Genomic DNA, 17907 nt, shown 5'->3' with positions numbered 1-17907 from the left:
GGACGACATCCTGATCTACTCCCCATCGCATGAGGTGCACCATCAGCATCTCCATCAAGTCCTGCAGCGACTCCGAGAACATCGGCTGTTTGCCAAGTTGGAGAAGTGCCAGTTCTACCGGGTGACCATTGATTTCCTGGATCACCGCATTTCTCCTGAGGGCATCGCCATGGAGCCGAGTAAGGTTGAGTCTTTGCAGAGTTGGCAACCCCCGCCTCGCGTGAAGGATGTTCAGCGACTTCTTGGGTTCGCCAACTATTACCGAACTTTCATCCCTGGGTTTGCTGCCTTGACAGCCCCCCTCACCTGGCTCCTGCAGAAGAAGACTCGGTTCCAGTGGAACGCTCCAGAACAACAGGCTTTCCAGACTTTGAAGGAAGCCTTCATGAAGGAGCCCATCTTGAAGCATCCTGACCCGCAACGGCCATTTGTTGTGGAGGTGGACGCCTCCGACATTGCCATTGGGGCGGTGTTACTCCAGGCAACGACGCCCAGCGGTACCCTCTTCCCTTGCGCGTACCATTCACGAAAACTGAACCCTTCAGAGCGCAATTATACAATCTGGGAGAAGGAGCTGCTGGCCATTAAAGTGGCATTCGAGGCCTGGAGGCATCATCTGGAGGGAGCGCGGCATCAAATCGAGGTCTGGACGGACCATAAGAATTTGGAAAGCCTGCAGACCGCTCGGAATTTGAACCAACACCAGATCCGGTGGTCTCTTTTCTTTGTGAGGTTTTACTTCCGAGTTTGGTACATACCTAGCGGGCACAATCAAAGAGCGGGTGCTCTGTCCAGGAAGCCCGAATATTCCCAAGTGGAAGACAAGCTTCTGCCCAGGACAGTCTTTTGCTGCGGTGCGGGAGCCGATTGATATACGGGCTCGGATCCGGGAGGCACAGCAGCAGGAGGTGTGGGTGGCTCAGCGGAAGGAGGAGGTGGGGCCAGATTCTCCTTGGACGGTCACGGATGGACTCTTGTATTATCGTGACCGGCTCTACATTCCGGGAGGGCCACTCAGGGGACTCATCCTCAGCCAGTGTCACGATAACCCGGCGGCGGGGCATTTTGGCCTCTTCAAGACCCTGAACCTGGTCTCCCATACCTTCTGGTGGCCCCGAGTCTGACACGACGTCCAGTCCTATGTTACCTCCTGCATCCCATGCAGGCAGGCCAAGTCAGTGACAGGGGCCCCGCCTGGATTACTGCAGCCTTTGCCGACACCCAAAAGACCCTGGGGGGCTGTGTCCATGGCCTTTCTGACGGATTTACCCCCATCCTCTGGTTTTACGACAGTGTATGTGGTGGTGGACATGCTGACCAAGATGGCGCACTTCATCCCCTGTCGCGGCTTACCGTCAGCCCGCACCACTAGTCGTATATTCATTCAGCAGGTGTTTCGGCTGCACGGCCTCCCTGATAGAGTCGTCTCTGATAGGGGGGCCCAGTTTACAGCCCGCTTCTGGCAGGAGTTGATGCATGCGTTGGATATCAAGATTTGCCTCTCGTCCGCACATCATCCTCAAACTGATGGGGGAACCGAGAAGGTGATTGGTATCCTGGAACAATATCTGCGCTGCTATGTCAATCTGCAGCAAAACAATTGGGTGGACTATCTGGCCATAGCTGAGTTTGCATTTAACAATTTGCAGCACACCTCCACACAGATAACACCGTTCTTGGCCAATGTGGGATATCACCCCCGGTTTTCCCCCCTTTCTCCCGTGGACTCACCGGAGCCGGCAGTGAACGACTTCATGGCAGAGTTACAGGCAATCCATTGATTGGTGCGACGTCAGTTAGAGAAGGCCAAGGGCGATTACAAAAGGTTTGCTGATCGGTCAAGACGGGATACGCCTCCACTATCGGTGGGAGATCGGGTCTGGTTGTCCACCAGGAACCTACCATCAACACAGCCGGTGAGAAAGTTAGATCACCAATATTTAGGACCGTTCCCAGTTGAGGTTGTCATCAATCCGGTCGCCTATCGCTTAACTCTGCCACGTTCCCTGCGCGTGCACCCAGTCTTTCATCGGTCTCTGTTGGTCCCCGAGCAACTGGCCTGTCCACTCCGCTGAGCGGAACCTCCCCCATCAGGATCTTGTGATGGAGGCAGCACCCCCGAGTACGAGGTCGCCAGCATCAGGGACTCCCGTTGGCTGAAAGGTCATTTCCAGTACCTGATTGAATGGAAAGGTTACGGACCAGAGGACTTCACCTGGGAAGACGCGACCGCCATTCATGCCCCTGCGTTGGTGACCGCTTTTCATGAACAATTTCCATCCCGACCGCATCCGGATCGGCAGACCCGGGGGAAGGGCCCTGCGGTGCGGGATAGTGTTGTGATTCAGGGTCAGCCAGTGGGTTCGGCAGTTGGATCGGACGACTCAGAGGAGGAGGGGGGGGTGTTGAAGAGCTTGCTGATGATGGCCTTGAGGCTCCGCAGAGCCCTCAGCCAGGCCCCTCCCACCTGGTCACGACGGAGACCCAGCTGTGTGAGCCTGACAGCGTGGATGAAGATGACCCACAGCTGGCCCTGTTCAAGGACACCCAACGCAGGAGGCAGTCAATCAGGAGTAAACAGAGGAAGGCAATGGGGCACCTCGGAAGGAGGCAGAGAGAGGCCACGCCCTGAACTGTATTTAAGGGGAATATGTGGGAGGGCTGGTTTGCTGAAGGCAACCGCTTGGATAGTTCCTGTTTCATAGTTCCTGTTTCATGGTTGGTGTCTTGTCTTGCTCTGTTTTATGTTAATAAATTTGGCAGGCTTTATTCCAGCCTCTTGCCATTTGTAAAGGGGTTGTCCCTGCTTTTGCTGCAGGGCCGGTAGGAGGCTGGTACAGAACAGAGATATTACATTTATTGGATGCTGTTTTGCTTCCTAGCAAAGTAGCTATTATACATATAAGGGCCCACAGTAAGGATGACAGCAAATATGGTTGAGGAAATAGTCTTGCCGACTACACTACCAAGTCTATTGCCTTAGGCTCCCTTTCTATTTGGTATGTGTATACAGTCATCCCCTCTAGTTTCCTGCATTATGTCTGTCATATACCACTCAGAATAGGCACAGAGCTCATAAAATGGATGCTGTTTACCAGGGGAGCTGTGGGTGTGAGATGGCTAAAAAAAAACTTCTCTCAATATATGAGTAATGGCCCTTTTTAAGAGAATTACATGCAAACACACATTGGGGTTCAAAAGCCATGGCTGAATTTCTGTTAAAGGACTATATTTGTCCAGAATTTTTAAAGTTCTTAAAATAGTCAGGCAATGTGTTATTTGTCAAAAACAAAACAAAACACCCAATCCTGTACTCTTTTTTTTAAAATTGAGTTTATTATTTAAAACATTGGACACGGTGTGAACTGACTGACATACCTTCTTGTCTTACATTGTTTTGAAATTTACATATATGTATACACATAAAATACACATAGAATACACATCAGTTATACATAATAATACCATATTTAAAACAATCAACCAATCCATAAACTCAAATGGAGACCTTCCTTTTGTTCCCACCAAAAGTAAAACTTATTCCAGATTTTATAGTAGCCTGATTGATATTTTTTCTTAATTTCCAGGTTTAGTTTGTCCATTTCTGCGCACTCCCAATTTTTTTTTTATCACCTCACTTTCTACAGGAATTTCACTCCTTTTCCAATTTTGGCCGAACAACATTCTTGCTGCCATAATGATATGAATCATCAAATAAACCTCTTCTTTGGAGTATTTCTCTTTTATTATGCCCAATAAGAAAAATTCTGGACTAAACTCAACTTTTCGTCTTAGTATTTCTTTTAGCCAAGTCCAAATCATTTGCCTATATCTTTGCGTCTTGCTGCAAATGTGAAAATATGTGCCTCTTTCTTCGGAGCATTTCCAACATTTAGGAGATACTGCCTTACACATTTTGGCTAAGCGTGCTGGGTGAAGGTGCCATCGGTAAAACATTTTAAATAAATTTTCTTTGTAGCCTGAGGCCAGTGTTATCCTTTTGTTTCTATCCCAGAGCATTTGCCATATGTCAAGATCAATGCCATGTCCCAAATATTTGGCCCAGGTCAACATAGGTTCCTTCACTTGTTCCTCAAACAATTTATATCCCAGGAGCAGACTATACAGTTTCCTTATCTGTTTGTTATCTGGTCCCAATAATATTTTATCCAAAGTGGTTTCCTGGGTATTTATCCCCCATTCTTTCTTATCCTTCCTGAATCTTGATTGTATCTAGATAGGCCCACCAATCTAGTTTTATCCCTTGTAGTTCTAATTCACTTCTAGATTTCAATTCCCCCTCATTATTCATGATGTCTTTATATGTAATAACATTGCCCAAATTAAACAGATTTGGATAGACAATCGCTTCAAGGGTGGATAGCCAGACTGGTACTTTAGTATAATTATGATTTCTGATTTTATTCCAAATATTGAATAACGCTTGTCTAATCCGATGTTTTTGAAAATGCAAAGATAATCCTTGTTTCTCAGTCCATAAAAAGCATGCCAACCAAATTGTAAATCATGGCCTTCTAAAGTCAGTAATCTTGCATTCTTCAGAATTATCCATTCTCTAATCCAATTTAACGCTGTGGCATGATAATATATTTCCCAGACTGGCACTCCAAATCCCCCATTTTCTTTTACATCCTGCAAATATTTCATTTTAATTCTTGGTTTTTTCCCTTGCCAGATAAAGTTTAATGACAATTTGTTCAAGTTTTGAAAAAAATTTGAATCAAGTTGTATTGGGATATTTTGGAACAGGAACAAAATTTTAGGCAAGACATTCGTTTTAATCACCGCAATTCTCCCCAGTAGTGAAAGATTCAAGTTTCCCCATCTTTCCAAATCTCCTTTAATTTGTTTCACTATTTTATCGTAATTATCTTCTTTAAGTGAGGTGCATCTAGCCGTGATAGTGATTCCTAAATATTTTATTTTTTTTTTAACTATTTCTATGTCCATAATTCTAGCCAAATTTTCTTTCTGTTTATTAGTCATATTTTTAACAATCAACTTGGTTTTGCTTCTATTTATTTTCAGGCCAGCGACTTCACCATATTTAACTAATTCTTCCAATAACTTTGGTTCCGAGTGTTGTGGGTCCTCCATGATAAAGACCAGATCGTCCGCAAATGCTTGAAGTTTGAAAGTTTCCTTTTTAATGTCTAATCCTTTTATCTGCGGTTCATTTCTAATTATTCTCGTTAGAACTTCTAGTGTCAATATAAACAGTAATGGAGATAAGGGGCAACCTTGCCATGTTCCCTTTTGTATTTGAAATTTCCTAGATGTTTCCCCGTTTATAATTACTTTTGCTTCCTGATTAGTATAGATTGCCCTTATTGTATTTATAAATTTTTCACCCATAGCCATGTAACTAAGTTGTTGATATAAAAATGACCATTTAACATTATCAAAAGCCTTCTGGGCATCTAAGAATAATAACGCCATCTGTTGTCTGCTGTGTAGTTCATAATATTCTAACGTGTCCAATATTACCCTAATATTATGTTTAGTTTGCCTTTTAGCAAGGAAACCATTCTGGTCTGCATGTATAAAATCATTCAGGAACCTTTTAAGTTGCTCAGCTATGATTGTTGTGAATATCTTATAGTCAGAATTGAGTAGAGATATAGGTCTGTAATTTTGAATTGATGTATAATCAGCATTATCTTTCAGGATGAGGACTATATTTGCCTCAGACCATGACTTAGGAATTCTTGCTTCTTCCAAGACCACATTGAACATCTCCAATAATCGTTGTGCTAAAATATTTTGTTGTTCCTTGTAAATCTTGTTTATTTAATCTTGTTTTAACTTTTGTAATTTGTATTTTTATTCTTGCCCTGTTCACCGCCCTGAGTCCTTCGGGAGAAGGGCGGTATAGAAATAGTATTAAATAAATAAATAAATAAATTTCTATCGGGAGGCCATCAGGACCCAATGCTTTATTATTTTTTTGTTTATTAATAGCCGTTATCACCTCAGACATCCTAATTTCATCATTCAACATGTTTCTGATTTCCTCTGTAATTTTGGGTAGTTTGGCTTTTTGGAAACAATCCTCCACTTTCCCCACACTTTCCTGACTATCATCTTTATATAATTGTTCATAGAATTCCTGAGCTATAGTTCTTTTCTCCTCTTCTTAATAGTGTATTCTCCCTTTATCATCACATAATTTACTAATCCAACTTTTCTCCTTTTGTTTTTTCAATTTATATGCGAGCCATCGGCCCAGTTTGTTTGCATTTTCAAAGAAATTCTGTTTTATGCCTCTCATCTATTGTGCTGGTTTCTATTTATCTAAAATATTAAGTTTATGTTTAATTGAATCCATTAATTGTTTGACATTCTTTTTTGTGGTTCCTGTTGGAGTATTGTTTCTAATCTTTTATATTCCCCTTTTAACCTTTTCTGTTGTTTTTTCTCCTTATTCTTATTAACCATATATACCATTGCTACCCCTCTCATAATCGCCTTGGCTGTATCCCAATTATTTTGTACAGAGGTGTCTTCAGCTTTATTTTCCTTAAAAAAGAAATCTAATTCTCTCTCCGTCCTTAACCTAAAGTCGTCTTCTTTTAATATTGATCTTTGTAAAGTCCATCTAGGTATTTTTTGGGGGGCTTTCCAACTAAATTTCATAGGGTTATTGTCTGCCCAAGTGCTTGACTCAATACACACCTCTTCAACCTCAGAGCTGATTTCTTTTGACATCCACACCATGTCAATTCTGGACCACAAACTATGTTGATTAGAATAATATCTATACTGTCTTGCCTCACGATTCCTTTCCCTCCATATATCCTGGATGTTTAAATCTTTAGCCAATTTGAAAAAGGAGCCCGGTAATGTTCTTCTTTTCCTTTTCCTGGTCATATTACCCTTATAGTCCAAATTGTCTAAAATGGCATTAAAATCTCCTAACAGACAGATCTCATCATAGTCTATGCTACATATCTTATTATGTAATATTTTAAAAAACTGTTCTTGATTTCGATTCGGGGCATATATTTCTACAATCATCACCTTCCTGTAATTTATTTCTACCTCGACTATCAGTATTCTACCCTCTCTGTCATTATAAATTTGTTTAGCTGCCAGTTTCTCATTCACATATACTACCACCCCCCTCTTTTTTTGTCGATCTAATGAGACAAATAGATTCCCTAGTTTTGGTTGGGCTAACAAATATTTTTGTTGTTCCTTTATATGAACTTCCTCGATTGCAACTAAATCTAGTTTTTGGCGAATAAGTTTATTAAAAAATTTCCATCTTTTCGTTGGCAAGTTTAACCCATTAATATTTAAGGACAAAATCCTACACTCTTCTCCCTTTATTTTACTTATATCTAGGTTTTGTGCTTCTCGTTGTTCGGGGCTCTCTCGCATCTTTACCTCCATATACCTCTGTAGTCTCTCCAGCTTTATTCCCTCTGTCTTCTACTCCTGATATTTTCCCTTCTATGGCTATCCGTCTTGCATCTCTCTCTCTTACCTCCCTTCCATCTTGATCTACTTCTACTTCATCTTGGTTATTAAAGTGGAATTTATAGAAATCTTCTGCCTACTCTATCGAGTCCAATCTGTACCTTCTATCCTGCCATGTGAGTAAAATACCTTCTGGGTTTAGCCATCTAAAATTCACATTGTGTCTAATCAATTTCAATGTTAAGAATTGATAACCACATCTCAAGTCCCTCATCCTTCTAGGTATTTGTTTAAGGATTGTTATCTGCTGTCCTCGAAATTCTAATGGCTCCTCTCTTGATCTTTGTAATAGTTCATCCCGAATCGATTTTTTGACCAACCTTACATGTACTTCTTTTGGGAGATTATGTCTCCTCACATAGTTAGTTTGAACCCTATACGTCTCATCAATTTCCGCCAACATTTCCTCTTTCCCTATGCCAAGTGCCTTTGCCATTAAGTCTGCCATCATATCCGGCAGATCTTCACCTTTTCTAGAACATTTTGAAAGTGCAAGTAGTGAGCAGCCTTCTCTGCTTCCAGAAATATCACTGTTGTTTCAAGCTCCTTATTTGCCTGAAGTAATGTTTCACTTAAATCCTCTACTTTCTTCTCCTCCTTCTCCATTCTCACTTTCATATCTTGTAATCTTTGTTCATTTTTAATTAATTGTTGCTGAATCCCCTCAAATTTATCATCAATCACTTGGATTTTTCCCTTAAGTTCACCGGTATCATTTCTTATTTGACCTATCTCTTTCTACATCTCCTCATGATTTTTAGTCATTGCCTCATGCATATTTTGTAAGAGGACTTGTAAGTCTTTAAAAGAGTTTGATCTTTCCCTTTGTAACATGTCCTCAATTGAGTTCTGGCTAGAAGGGCTTGAAGACATCCCTAACCCTTGTGGCGCCGCCCTCTTTCCTGCACTAATCTTAGTTAGATTCGGAATACTTGTCATATTTCGCCAAATTGCTCAATCAATACTGCACTTTACAGGTGCCTAATTTCTTTAACTTTATATAAACCTTTAACTATATAACAGATAGTTATGTGTATATCTATAGCTTTAACAATCATATAATTCATTTCTTAGCTAATTATTTCAATTCTATTCAATTCTAGTAATCAACAGTTACAGCCAACTGGTTATAAACAACCAGACAGTTTATATATATATATTGTATTTATCTAAATATGTATCAAATCTGTATCAAAATCACTTTCCTATTTAATTTCCAACTTCGAGATTAACTCCCTTTTGTATCTTTCCCAACTACCAAAGGCCAGTAGATGTCCCACTATCCAGACTTCAGTTCTTAGATTGCTGTATCACTTACTCCATCTTAGGTCCGTGGCATATAAGACAAAGGTTCAGAAGTTCAAATTTTCCCAAGACAGTCCAAACAGTTCACTTTTCTTCAATTAATGATCCATGCACATTTTCTCAAAAACTCAGTCTCCGAAACTCCAAAGTTTATCTTTTCCCCGTTGCTTCTCTGTTGGTTTGTCTGCTCTCACAGTTAATTTGCAGTCTGTTAACTTCCTGGCTTCCTCTTCTCGTCACTCTCACCTATCATCTTATTTCTCAATGCTTCTCTCACCACTCCTTCCCTCTCCGTAAGACACCCTCTTCAAATCAGCGCTTCTTTCCCAAGCGCTCCCTAATACTTTCAAAAGTAAATATTTTAGAGTTACTTTCCATCAGCTCCGTTCCACCATTGTGCCGCTAAGTCGATGCTAGCTCTGTCCCTCTGTCAGATCTTCTTGTCGGCCATTACTGGCCTCCTTCTCCCCGGTCTGCTTGTATCGGGCTTTCTCCGGATCTCCAACACGGGCTGCCGCTCATGTAGGTTCTCCGGGACACCCGCAGCTTCGGCTGTCCCTACAGGACCTCCTAGGGCTCCAAAGAGCCCCCACAGACACTGGGTGAGAGGTTGTGTGAGACGGAGAAGTCCATTCACACAGCTGCCCGCTCTGACAGCTGGCTCCGCCCCCCCAATCCTGTACTCTTTTGCTTCAATAGGTTGCAAATGATATTTGCTCAGTGGTCCTTTATAAAATTCCAGCTGTTGACCAAGCCTAGGCTTGACCCCCTGCTAAGTGCTCTGACTGCTGACCAGGGGTATTTACATTGTAAGGGATGAATGTCTTGTGACCCAACAGACTATGGAAAGTTAAAGGAATTTTAGGATTATACCTTCCAAAAGCCTGAGTGATTTCCTTGAGCTTCTATTTCGGGTGTTTTGGAAATACAGTGATCTGAATCCAGAGGTTCCAGAGAACCACTGATTAGTTAACATGCTTTTTATTGGTCAAAGTAGTGCCCCTGATATGAAACAGAAAATGCAAAAATTGTATAGCACTTCCGCTGGGAAAAAAAATGGAAAAACTGCTAGAAGTGGCCTACAGAGTTTGTTTATTTATTTATTTATTTATTTATTTATTTTATTGGATTTGTATACCGCCCTATTCCCGTAGGACTCAGGGCAGTTTACAGGGCAGTTAAAACCATGAATACAAAAAATTAAAAACAATTAAAACAATTAAATTAAATTCAAGCCCCAAGAGTAAATCTAAAACCCAGTTAAATTAACAACCCCACAGTCTGGACCAAACAGATCGAAGAGCCAAGTTTTCAGGTCCCGGCAAAATGAGCGAAGGTCGGGGGCAGTCCTAAGTTCTGTGGGTAGTTGGTTCCATAGGGCAGGCGCACCCACAGAGAACGCCCTTCCCCTGGGAATAACCCACTGACATTCATTAACCGGCGGTACCCTGAGAAGGCCCTCCCTGTGGGGGCGCACAGGACGATGGGAAGATGATGCCGGCAGCAGGTGTTCCCTTAGATAGTCCGGACCCAAGCCATTTAGGGCTTTATAGGTCATTACCAACACCTTGAATCTCACCCGGAGGGCAACCGGAAGCCAATGTAGCTCACGGAGAAGAGGTGTTACACGGGAGTATCGGGAAACTCCCATCAAAACTCGTGCGGCTGAATTCTGCACCAGTTGAAGCCTTTGGGTGGTCCTCAAGGGCAGCCCCATGTAGAGGGCATTGCAGTAGTCTAACCGGGAGGTCACGAGCGCATGAGTGACTGTACGTAGAGCATCTCGGTCCAGATAGGGATGCAACTGGTGCACCAGGCGAATCTGGGCAAGCTTGCCCAAGTCCTACAGAAAGGAATATTAGGAAATGGGGGAGGGGAGGAAGTACTTATCATGGAACAGGTGGGCGAGGTGGTCTTGTCAGGAATAAGGTAATGATCTCCAGGTTTCAGCGTAATCAACTACAACTATTTTCCCTGCAGCATAGCCAATGCAGGATCTGCAAGAAATTTTCCCACTTGAGTAGGGAATGCCCTTTGTGTACCCAGTCTGCTCCATACCCCATCTCTTGTCAGAGATACAGTATTAGGGGAATCACAGGCAGGGGGACTTTTGTCTCCCAGGCCTTTCACAAACCCTTTGTCTGCATTCCTAGTAAAAATCCAAGTCAGAGGGAGACCTGTGCCATTTTTTATTGACATCAGGGCATCCTACTCAGTACACAAATGTCTACTGGATGGGCTATTAAAGCATCCCCCGTTGAAATTCCTCGTTTGCAATTTACAGTCTGTTTCTGTGTGCCAATACCCTACCAATGTTGAAGATTTGCAGGGCTTGGAACCTATTATTGAGAACTTCCTTCCTAATGGGCTTGTTAAGGAGTTTATTAGCCCTTACAATACACCAAGATGATCTGTCAAAAAACCCAATGGCTCTTGTCCTTTCTGTCAGGATTTAAGGGCCTTCAATCAGATTATAGTTACACTGCATCAGATGGTACCCAAATCATACACTCTGATCAGTCAATTGCATCCTAATTTTACTTGGTATACAGTTGTAGACTTTAAAAAATGCCTTCTTGTGTGTGCCTTTGGCATTGTGGTAGCACAATTGCCAGTGTTTGGGTGAACATTGGTTATCTGTATCCTTTCTAATTTGGGATCAAATTTTGAAAGAGAAAGTATTATTGTTCAGTGTAATGGAGGACCTTTAGTAAAAGGAGGACTAGGAGTAGGGGAATCATATTGCTATTTCTATTTCATCTGTCAGCAGCTTTTTGAAAGAAATTGATTGTTTGGATCAATTTCTCTAGAATTGCAGATAAGCCAGAAATGGGAAACATTGTGTTGCAGTTGTTACACTTCTGTTTTCAAAGTTGGTTTCAGAGAGATGGTATTGGAAGATTGCATCCATGAGGATCTGCCAAGACGTTTTGTTCCAAATGCTCTTTATTGTCTATATGAAGCTTCTGGGAATGGCTGTTGGAGGATTTAGAATGAGATATTATCAATACATTAGTGAATGACAGCTCTATTTCTCTGATTCAGCTCTATTTCTCTATTTCTCTGCACAACTGTGCAGCATTGAGCAAATAAGGTAAATGTGAATCCTAGTAAAACTGACATCCCTTTGTTTCAGTATAGGAATTGATTGAATTAGTATTTAGTAGAGTGCGCTTGTTGATTTATCTTCAGAGAGAAAAGAACTTTTGTATTAAAATAGTATGAGAGACACAATTGCTTTGTCACAATAGTTATTCATTAGTAGCCTCAATATTAGATTATTATCACACTTCTCTTGTATAGTTTCAACTAAGTGTGATTTCATATTTCAGTCCAGTATACAATTAATGTACTAAGCTCCTTAAGTTTATATTTGTTGGTGGTAGGCTGACAGCTATAACCTGACTGCCAATTAGACATTAATCATTGTTTGGGGAGAGGTGTCCTAAAAAACTCTAATCAATAATATTTAAGGGATTATCTGCTTCCTTAAAAGCCTCAACACTTTTTCATTCTGATGAAGCTGTTCTGCTGCTATATTGGCTATAGGGGTAGGGGAGTGGCTAGAAGACTTCGTAGTGACCATAGACATCTGTTCTTAACCATACTGAAGGCCAAGTGATGAAAAGTGAATTGTGACTTCACAGTGCAAGCTCTGCTCTTTTATACTTGTATTGTGGCATTATACCAAAATACATAAATGCTAGATTTTGCATTGTTATACTGTGAAGCTAATTTTGTCAGTCGTCATTGCCTTATCTGCAGATGCTTATGGTGACAATCTCCTTTTTATGGAACAAATTTCTGATAAAAGATAGCCAAGCCTGCAATGAAATGTTTCTTTTTTTCTAAAAGTAATATTCAATTTTATTTAAGATTATTGACATGTAGATGCTTATAAAATATTAGTCTTGCTTATAAAATTAATAAAAAGGGACGCAGTGGCTCAGTGGGTTAGGACGCTGAGCTTGTTGATCAGAAGGTCGGCAGTTTGGCGGGTTGAATCCCAAGTGCCGCGTAACAGAGTGAGTGCCTGTTACTCATCCCAGCTTCTGCCAACCTAGCAGTTCGAAAGCACATAAAAATGCAAGTAGAAAAATAGGGACCATACGGTGGGAAGGTTCCATGCGCCTTTGGCATCTAGTCATGCTGGCCACATGACCACGGGGACATCATCGGACAAGCACTGGCTCTTTGGCTTTGAAACGGAGATGAGCATCGGCCCCTAGAGTTGGAAACGACTAGCACGCATGTGCGGGGGAACCTTTACCTTTACCTTTACCTATAAAATTAATGGTGTCCATTTGAATAATTGAAATGAAATACTGCATTTTTGAAAACATTCCTAATAGTAAAAGAGAAGGTAGAATGTATATATTTGCTTCAGATATTAAGGATCTCCAGTGTTTGTTTTCGTATAGGGCCAAAAAATACCCCAAAATGATCAGAAATGTGTTATGTATATTTGGTCAAAGTAATGCTGGATGTCTTAATATGCTAATTTGTAAAACTCTTGCTATTCATTTCTTTCATTTCTTCCCTGCTGAAGTGGCACACTTGGAGAAATGACCATTGAAGTATTTTTCTTCTATTAAAACAATTTCCTTTTAGAAATGATTTTTTGATTGAAATTTTAAATTAAATGCAAATTTAATTCATGAGACAAAAATAACCTATTAGCTGAAAATTTGCCCTTAATCTTACTAAAATCTTTAGTTTCCTTCTTGTATTTTTTTTTCTGAAATGAGCTTGTGAATACTAGCATTTGCATTAAAGCCATTTTTCATTTTAGTTTTTCATTTCAGTTTTATAAAGATAATTGTGAACTTTGGATATATACATTTAGCCATGCTTCAGAAATAAAGAAATATTCCAAAAGCTATGGAAAATCTCATTTAAATATTTCTTTTAACACCTGTTTTTCAAATAGCAGTTGCTTTTGTTAGTTGTAGCTTCCTCCTATTGATCCATGAACAAGTGTTTCAAGAGAGATTATATTATGTAGGTTGGTGAGTTTTAATTGACTTTAATTGAAATTTGGCAAAATGAAATTGTATTTTACTACATGTTGATACATTGGGAAGTATATCACCTTTATTGTTAGCATTAATCCATTAACAATCTATGAACTTCTCACTTTCTTATATTATTGGAGTTCTCTTTCATTTTATAGCTGGCTTAAGCCCTGCTGAGATTCAGCAGTTATGGAAAGAAGTTACTGGAGTTCACAATATGGAAGACAATGGCATTAAGCATGGTGGGCTAGACCTCACTACTAACAATTCTTCTTCTACTACCTCCTCTACCACTTCCAAAGCATCGCCACCAATAACTCATCAGTCCATAGTGAATGGACAGTCATCAGTTTTAAATGCAAGACGAGACAGGTAATAAGAGAACTCATCTGCTTTTTCATCTGGTATAAATATTCATCAGTATGGCTCACACAATTAAGTCAACTTAAAACTGAGCAAAATATTGCTTTGAACCTAGTCATTTTGATTTAGTTTAAAAATTGATTATTTTAAACAGTTTTAACCAATGAAGAGAACTATCATACTTTCCCTGTCTGATTTATGGGATTTGTTACTGTTCTTTGGATATGTTTTTTTTCTGCCTTATAGCACATAAGGATCACCCTGAAAGAGGGCTTATATAAATAAGCCAATCATGCAATGTAATTTTAAAAATGTTATTTCTGCCCTATTCTTCCTCCAAGAGCATAATTCAGCATACATGAACTGCTGCCCTCTTTATCCTTATTTATTTTATTTATTTATTTTAATTCCATTTATATCCCGCCCTTCTCCGAAGACTAGAGGGTTAAACTAAAAGATTGTGAAAGGACCAGATTCATTCAGCCACATTAAAGCCTGATCTCCACCTCTTCAAGCCACTACATAAAACTGGACTTATTTTATTTAAGTAATCTTGTTTAAGGGTCACATAAAAGCCACACTGAAACTAAAGGACATCATACCACCAGTGTGCCACTGGTGATAAATAGCAACCAATTTTTCTGATCAAAAATTGTAATTGCTAGTGAACATTGGACTGGATCCAGAGGATCTTATTCTATCCAAGTACATCATTTTAGGATTGAGATTCTAGATCCAAGCCACTAATCCCAGTCTTTTGTAATTAGTCAACTAACAAGGGAACCTATCTGGTATTTATTAGAGCATAACATCATTTCTGAAACATATAAGGATTTTAACAAGACTATAAACGTATGGTATGATAGTGTAATTCTAATCCAGGATATATCTAGGATTTAACTCAGTGGTATTTATCTATTTATTTATTTATTCTTTTATTTTATTTATTTAGTAAATTTATATGCCACCCATCTCAGTGTCAAGTGAAACTGGGTAGCTTACAACACTTATGAAGTTTGCAAAAGAATAGCAGAGATAGTAGTGCCATGGCTATGTTCAACAAAGTTAATTAAATGGAAACATATGTCCATTTGAATTCAAACTACTTACAGTAATAACTGTGGACAGTCATTTTTAAATGCATCCTGAAGCTTGCCATCAATATAAAAATTAGATCATTTACTCTTCACATCTCAATGTATTAGTTAAACTGGCATAGAAGTAGTCACATATATAGCTTACAACTTACAATAGATGTGGCAGCATCCTCATATGAAGTACGATAATGTATGCAAAGTATATTGGACACATTTGTCTTCTTTTACCTGCATTTACTAGAAACATATGAATCCCAGGGTAAAGAGGGAATGCTGTAAAAGTAGTGATGTTTCTATCAGACAGGCAGATATGCTTCCATAAGTATTATTCTGCCTAGTACATGCGCACGCACACACACACACACACACATACTCATTCATTCATTCATTCATTTAATATTTTGCATTTCTAGGCTGCCCATCTCCCTCAAAGAGGGTCTCTGCCCCTACAGCCTATCTAATCCTAGTAGACAATCACTTCAATATGAGCCAGCAGTGTGCTGCAGCTGCCAAAAAAGCCAACACAGTGCTAGGCTGCATTAACAGAGGGATAGAATCGAGATCAAGTGAAGTACTAATACCACTTTACAATGCTTTGGTAAGGCCACACCTGGAATACTGCATCCAGTTTTGGTCACCACGATGTAAAAAAGATGTCGAGACTCTAGAAAGAGTACAGAGAAGAGCAACAAAGATGATTGGGGGACTGGAGGCTAAAACATATAGGGAACGGTTGCTGGAATTGGGTATTTATTTATTTATTTATTTATTTATTTTATTAGATTTATATACCGCCCTTTCCCGAAGGACTCAGGGTGGTTTACAGGGTATTTAAAACAAGAAATACAAAAGTTAAAAACAATTTAAAAAATTACATCAATCCCTGAAAAAAAGTAAAAACCCCAATTAAAATTAAAATTAAAATTCTCAGCCTGGGCCAGAGAGCTCGAAGAGCCAGGTCTTCAGGTCCCGGCGGAATGAACAGAGGTCGGGGGCAGTCCTGAGCTCCACGGGCAGCTGGTTCCAGAGGGCAGGCGCACCCACTGAGAAGGCTCTCCCCCTGGGTGTTATCCGCCAGCAATCTTTTACGGGCGGCACCCTGAGCAGACCCTCCCTGTGGGAGTGCACTGGACGAAGGGAACTTGATGCTGGCAGCAGGTGTTCCCTCAGATATCCCTGACCCAAGCCATTTAGGGCTTTATAGGTCATCACCAGCACCTTGAATCTCACCCGGAGGGCAACCGGGAGCCAATGCAGCTCGCGGTATGTGTAGTTTAACAAAGAGAAGGGTGAGGGGTGACATGATAGCAGTGTTCCAATAGCTCAGGGGCTGCCAGAAAGAAGAGGGAGTCAAGCTATTCTCCAAAGAACCTGAAAGCAGGACAAGAAGCAATGGATGGAAACTAGTCAAGGAGAGAAGCAACCTAGAACTAAGGAGAAACTTCCTGACAGTTAGAACAATGGAACAACCTGCCTCCAGAAGTGGTGAATGCTCCAACACTGGAAGTTTTTAAGAAGAGACTGGACAGCCATTTGCCTTAAATGGTATAGGGTTTCCTGCCTGAGCAGGGGGTTGGACTAGATGACCTCCAAGGTCCCTTCCATCTTCTTCTTCTTCTTCTTCTTCTTCTTCTTCTTCTTCTTCTTCTTCTTCTTCTTCTTCTTCTTCTTCTTCTTCTTCTTATTATTATTATTATTATTATTATTATTATTATTATTATTATTATTATTATTATTATTATTATTATTATTATTATTATTATTATTATTATTATTATTATTATTATTATTATACCATGATCAGCTTTATTTATTTATTGCCACAATCAAATGACTGGACTATGCATGGAAGAGACCATACCATGGGATTTGGACCATGGAGAGGGGAAACTGAATGGTGGATATTTGCAAATTAGGCTGTCCTGTTCTGAGACCCCATTTGTTCAAGTTTTCTCTAAGTACCATGGGACAAACCTGCAAGTACAACTTATGCATGTTTATCTATGAATTTTGTGACCATGAAACTATAGTTGAAGCGTAGCTCTCCTCATAGCCAGCTCTCAAGCCTGGTTGCCATGGCCTCATTTAACTTCTATTCTATTTGAGATTACATGTAGCTTCTACTTCAACTCAACTAAATGTCTTATATGAATTCTTACATTTGCCAGAACCTGCTATTTTCTCTAGATCCAAATTTCCTCATTACTTTGGTGATATAAAGAAGGCTGCTAATGTGCAAGAAGTTCCTAGTCAAGGAGAAGCAACTAGAGTGGCATTAAAGTTTGAATCATCCACTGTGTTAAAGGGCTAGCCATACAAAGCCATAATTTCAATATTTGCATCAGGTCTAATGCCTTCAAATATTTTCTTTTTTTCTGGCTGCTTCATTCATTGTAAATTATACCTTCAGTAGCACAATTTACCTATTACTGCTCTTTGTAGCTGCATCTCTTTGACAGCGACGTGTGTACTTGAGCATCCACTAGGTTAAACTGAAAGATTTAATATCTTCATTATAAAATAGAACCTCCAGTGATGGAGCGCCCATGATTTCTGAAGGCAGGCTGTTTCACTGGTTAATTGTCCTCACTGTTAGGAAGTTTCTCCTTAATTCCAAGTTGCTT

At 40.2% G+C, this 17907-nt stretch overlaps 1 protein-coding gene across 6 annotated transcripts in view; it reads left to right on the top strand.

Annotated features, from left to right (window-relative positions):
• FOXP2 (forkhead box P2) overlaps window positions 1–17907 on the top strand; it is a gene marked incomplete at both ends in the record, with an annotated part of 376809 nt that overhangs the window by 259331 nt on the left and 99571 nt on the right. For all 6 annotated transcript variants that reach the window (XM_081330288.1, XM_081330287.1, XM_081330286.1 and 3 more), the window contains one exon: window positions 13982–14195. In XM_081330288.1, coding sequence (XP_081186414.1) covers window positions 13982–14195 — 214 coding nt within the window. The remainder of the gene's footprint in view (window positions 1–13981; window positions 14196–17907) is intronic.

This window comes from Vipera berus, assembly GCF_964194415.1.
Source record: "Vipera berus genome assembly, chromosome: 6".
Classification (NCBI taxonomy): Eukaryota; Metazoa; Chordata; class Lepidosauria; order Squamata; family Viperidae; genus Vipera; species Vipera berus.
Note: the sequence above shows the minus strand (reverse complement) of the source record. Positions and strands in the feature narration are given on the sequence as shown.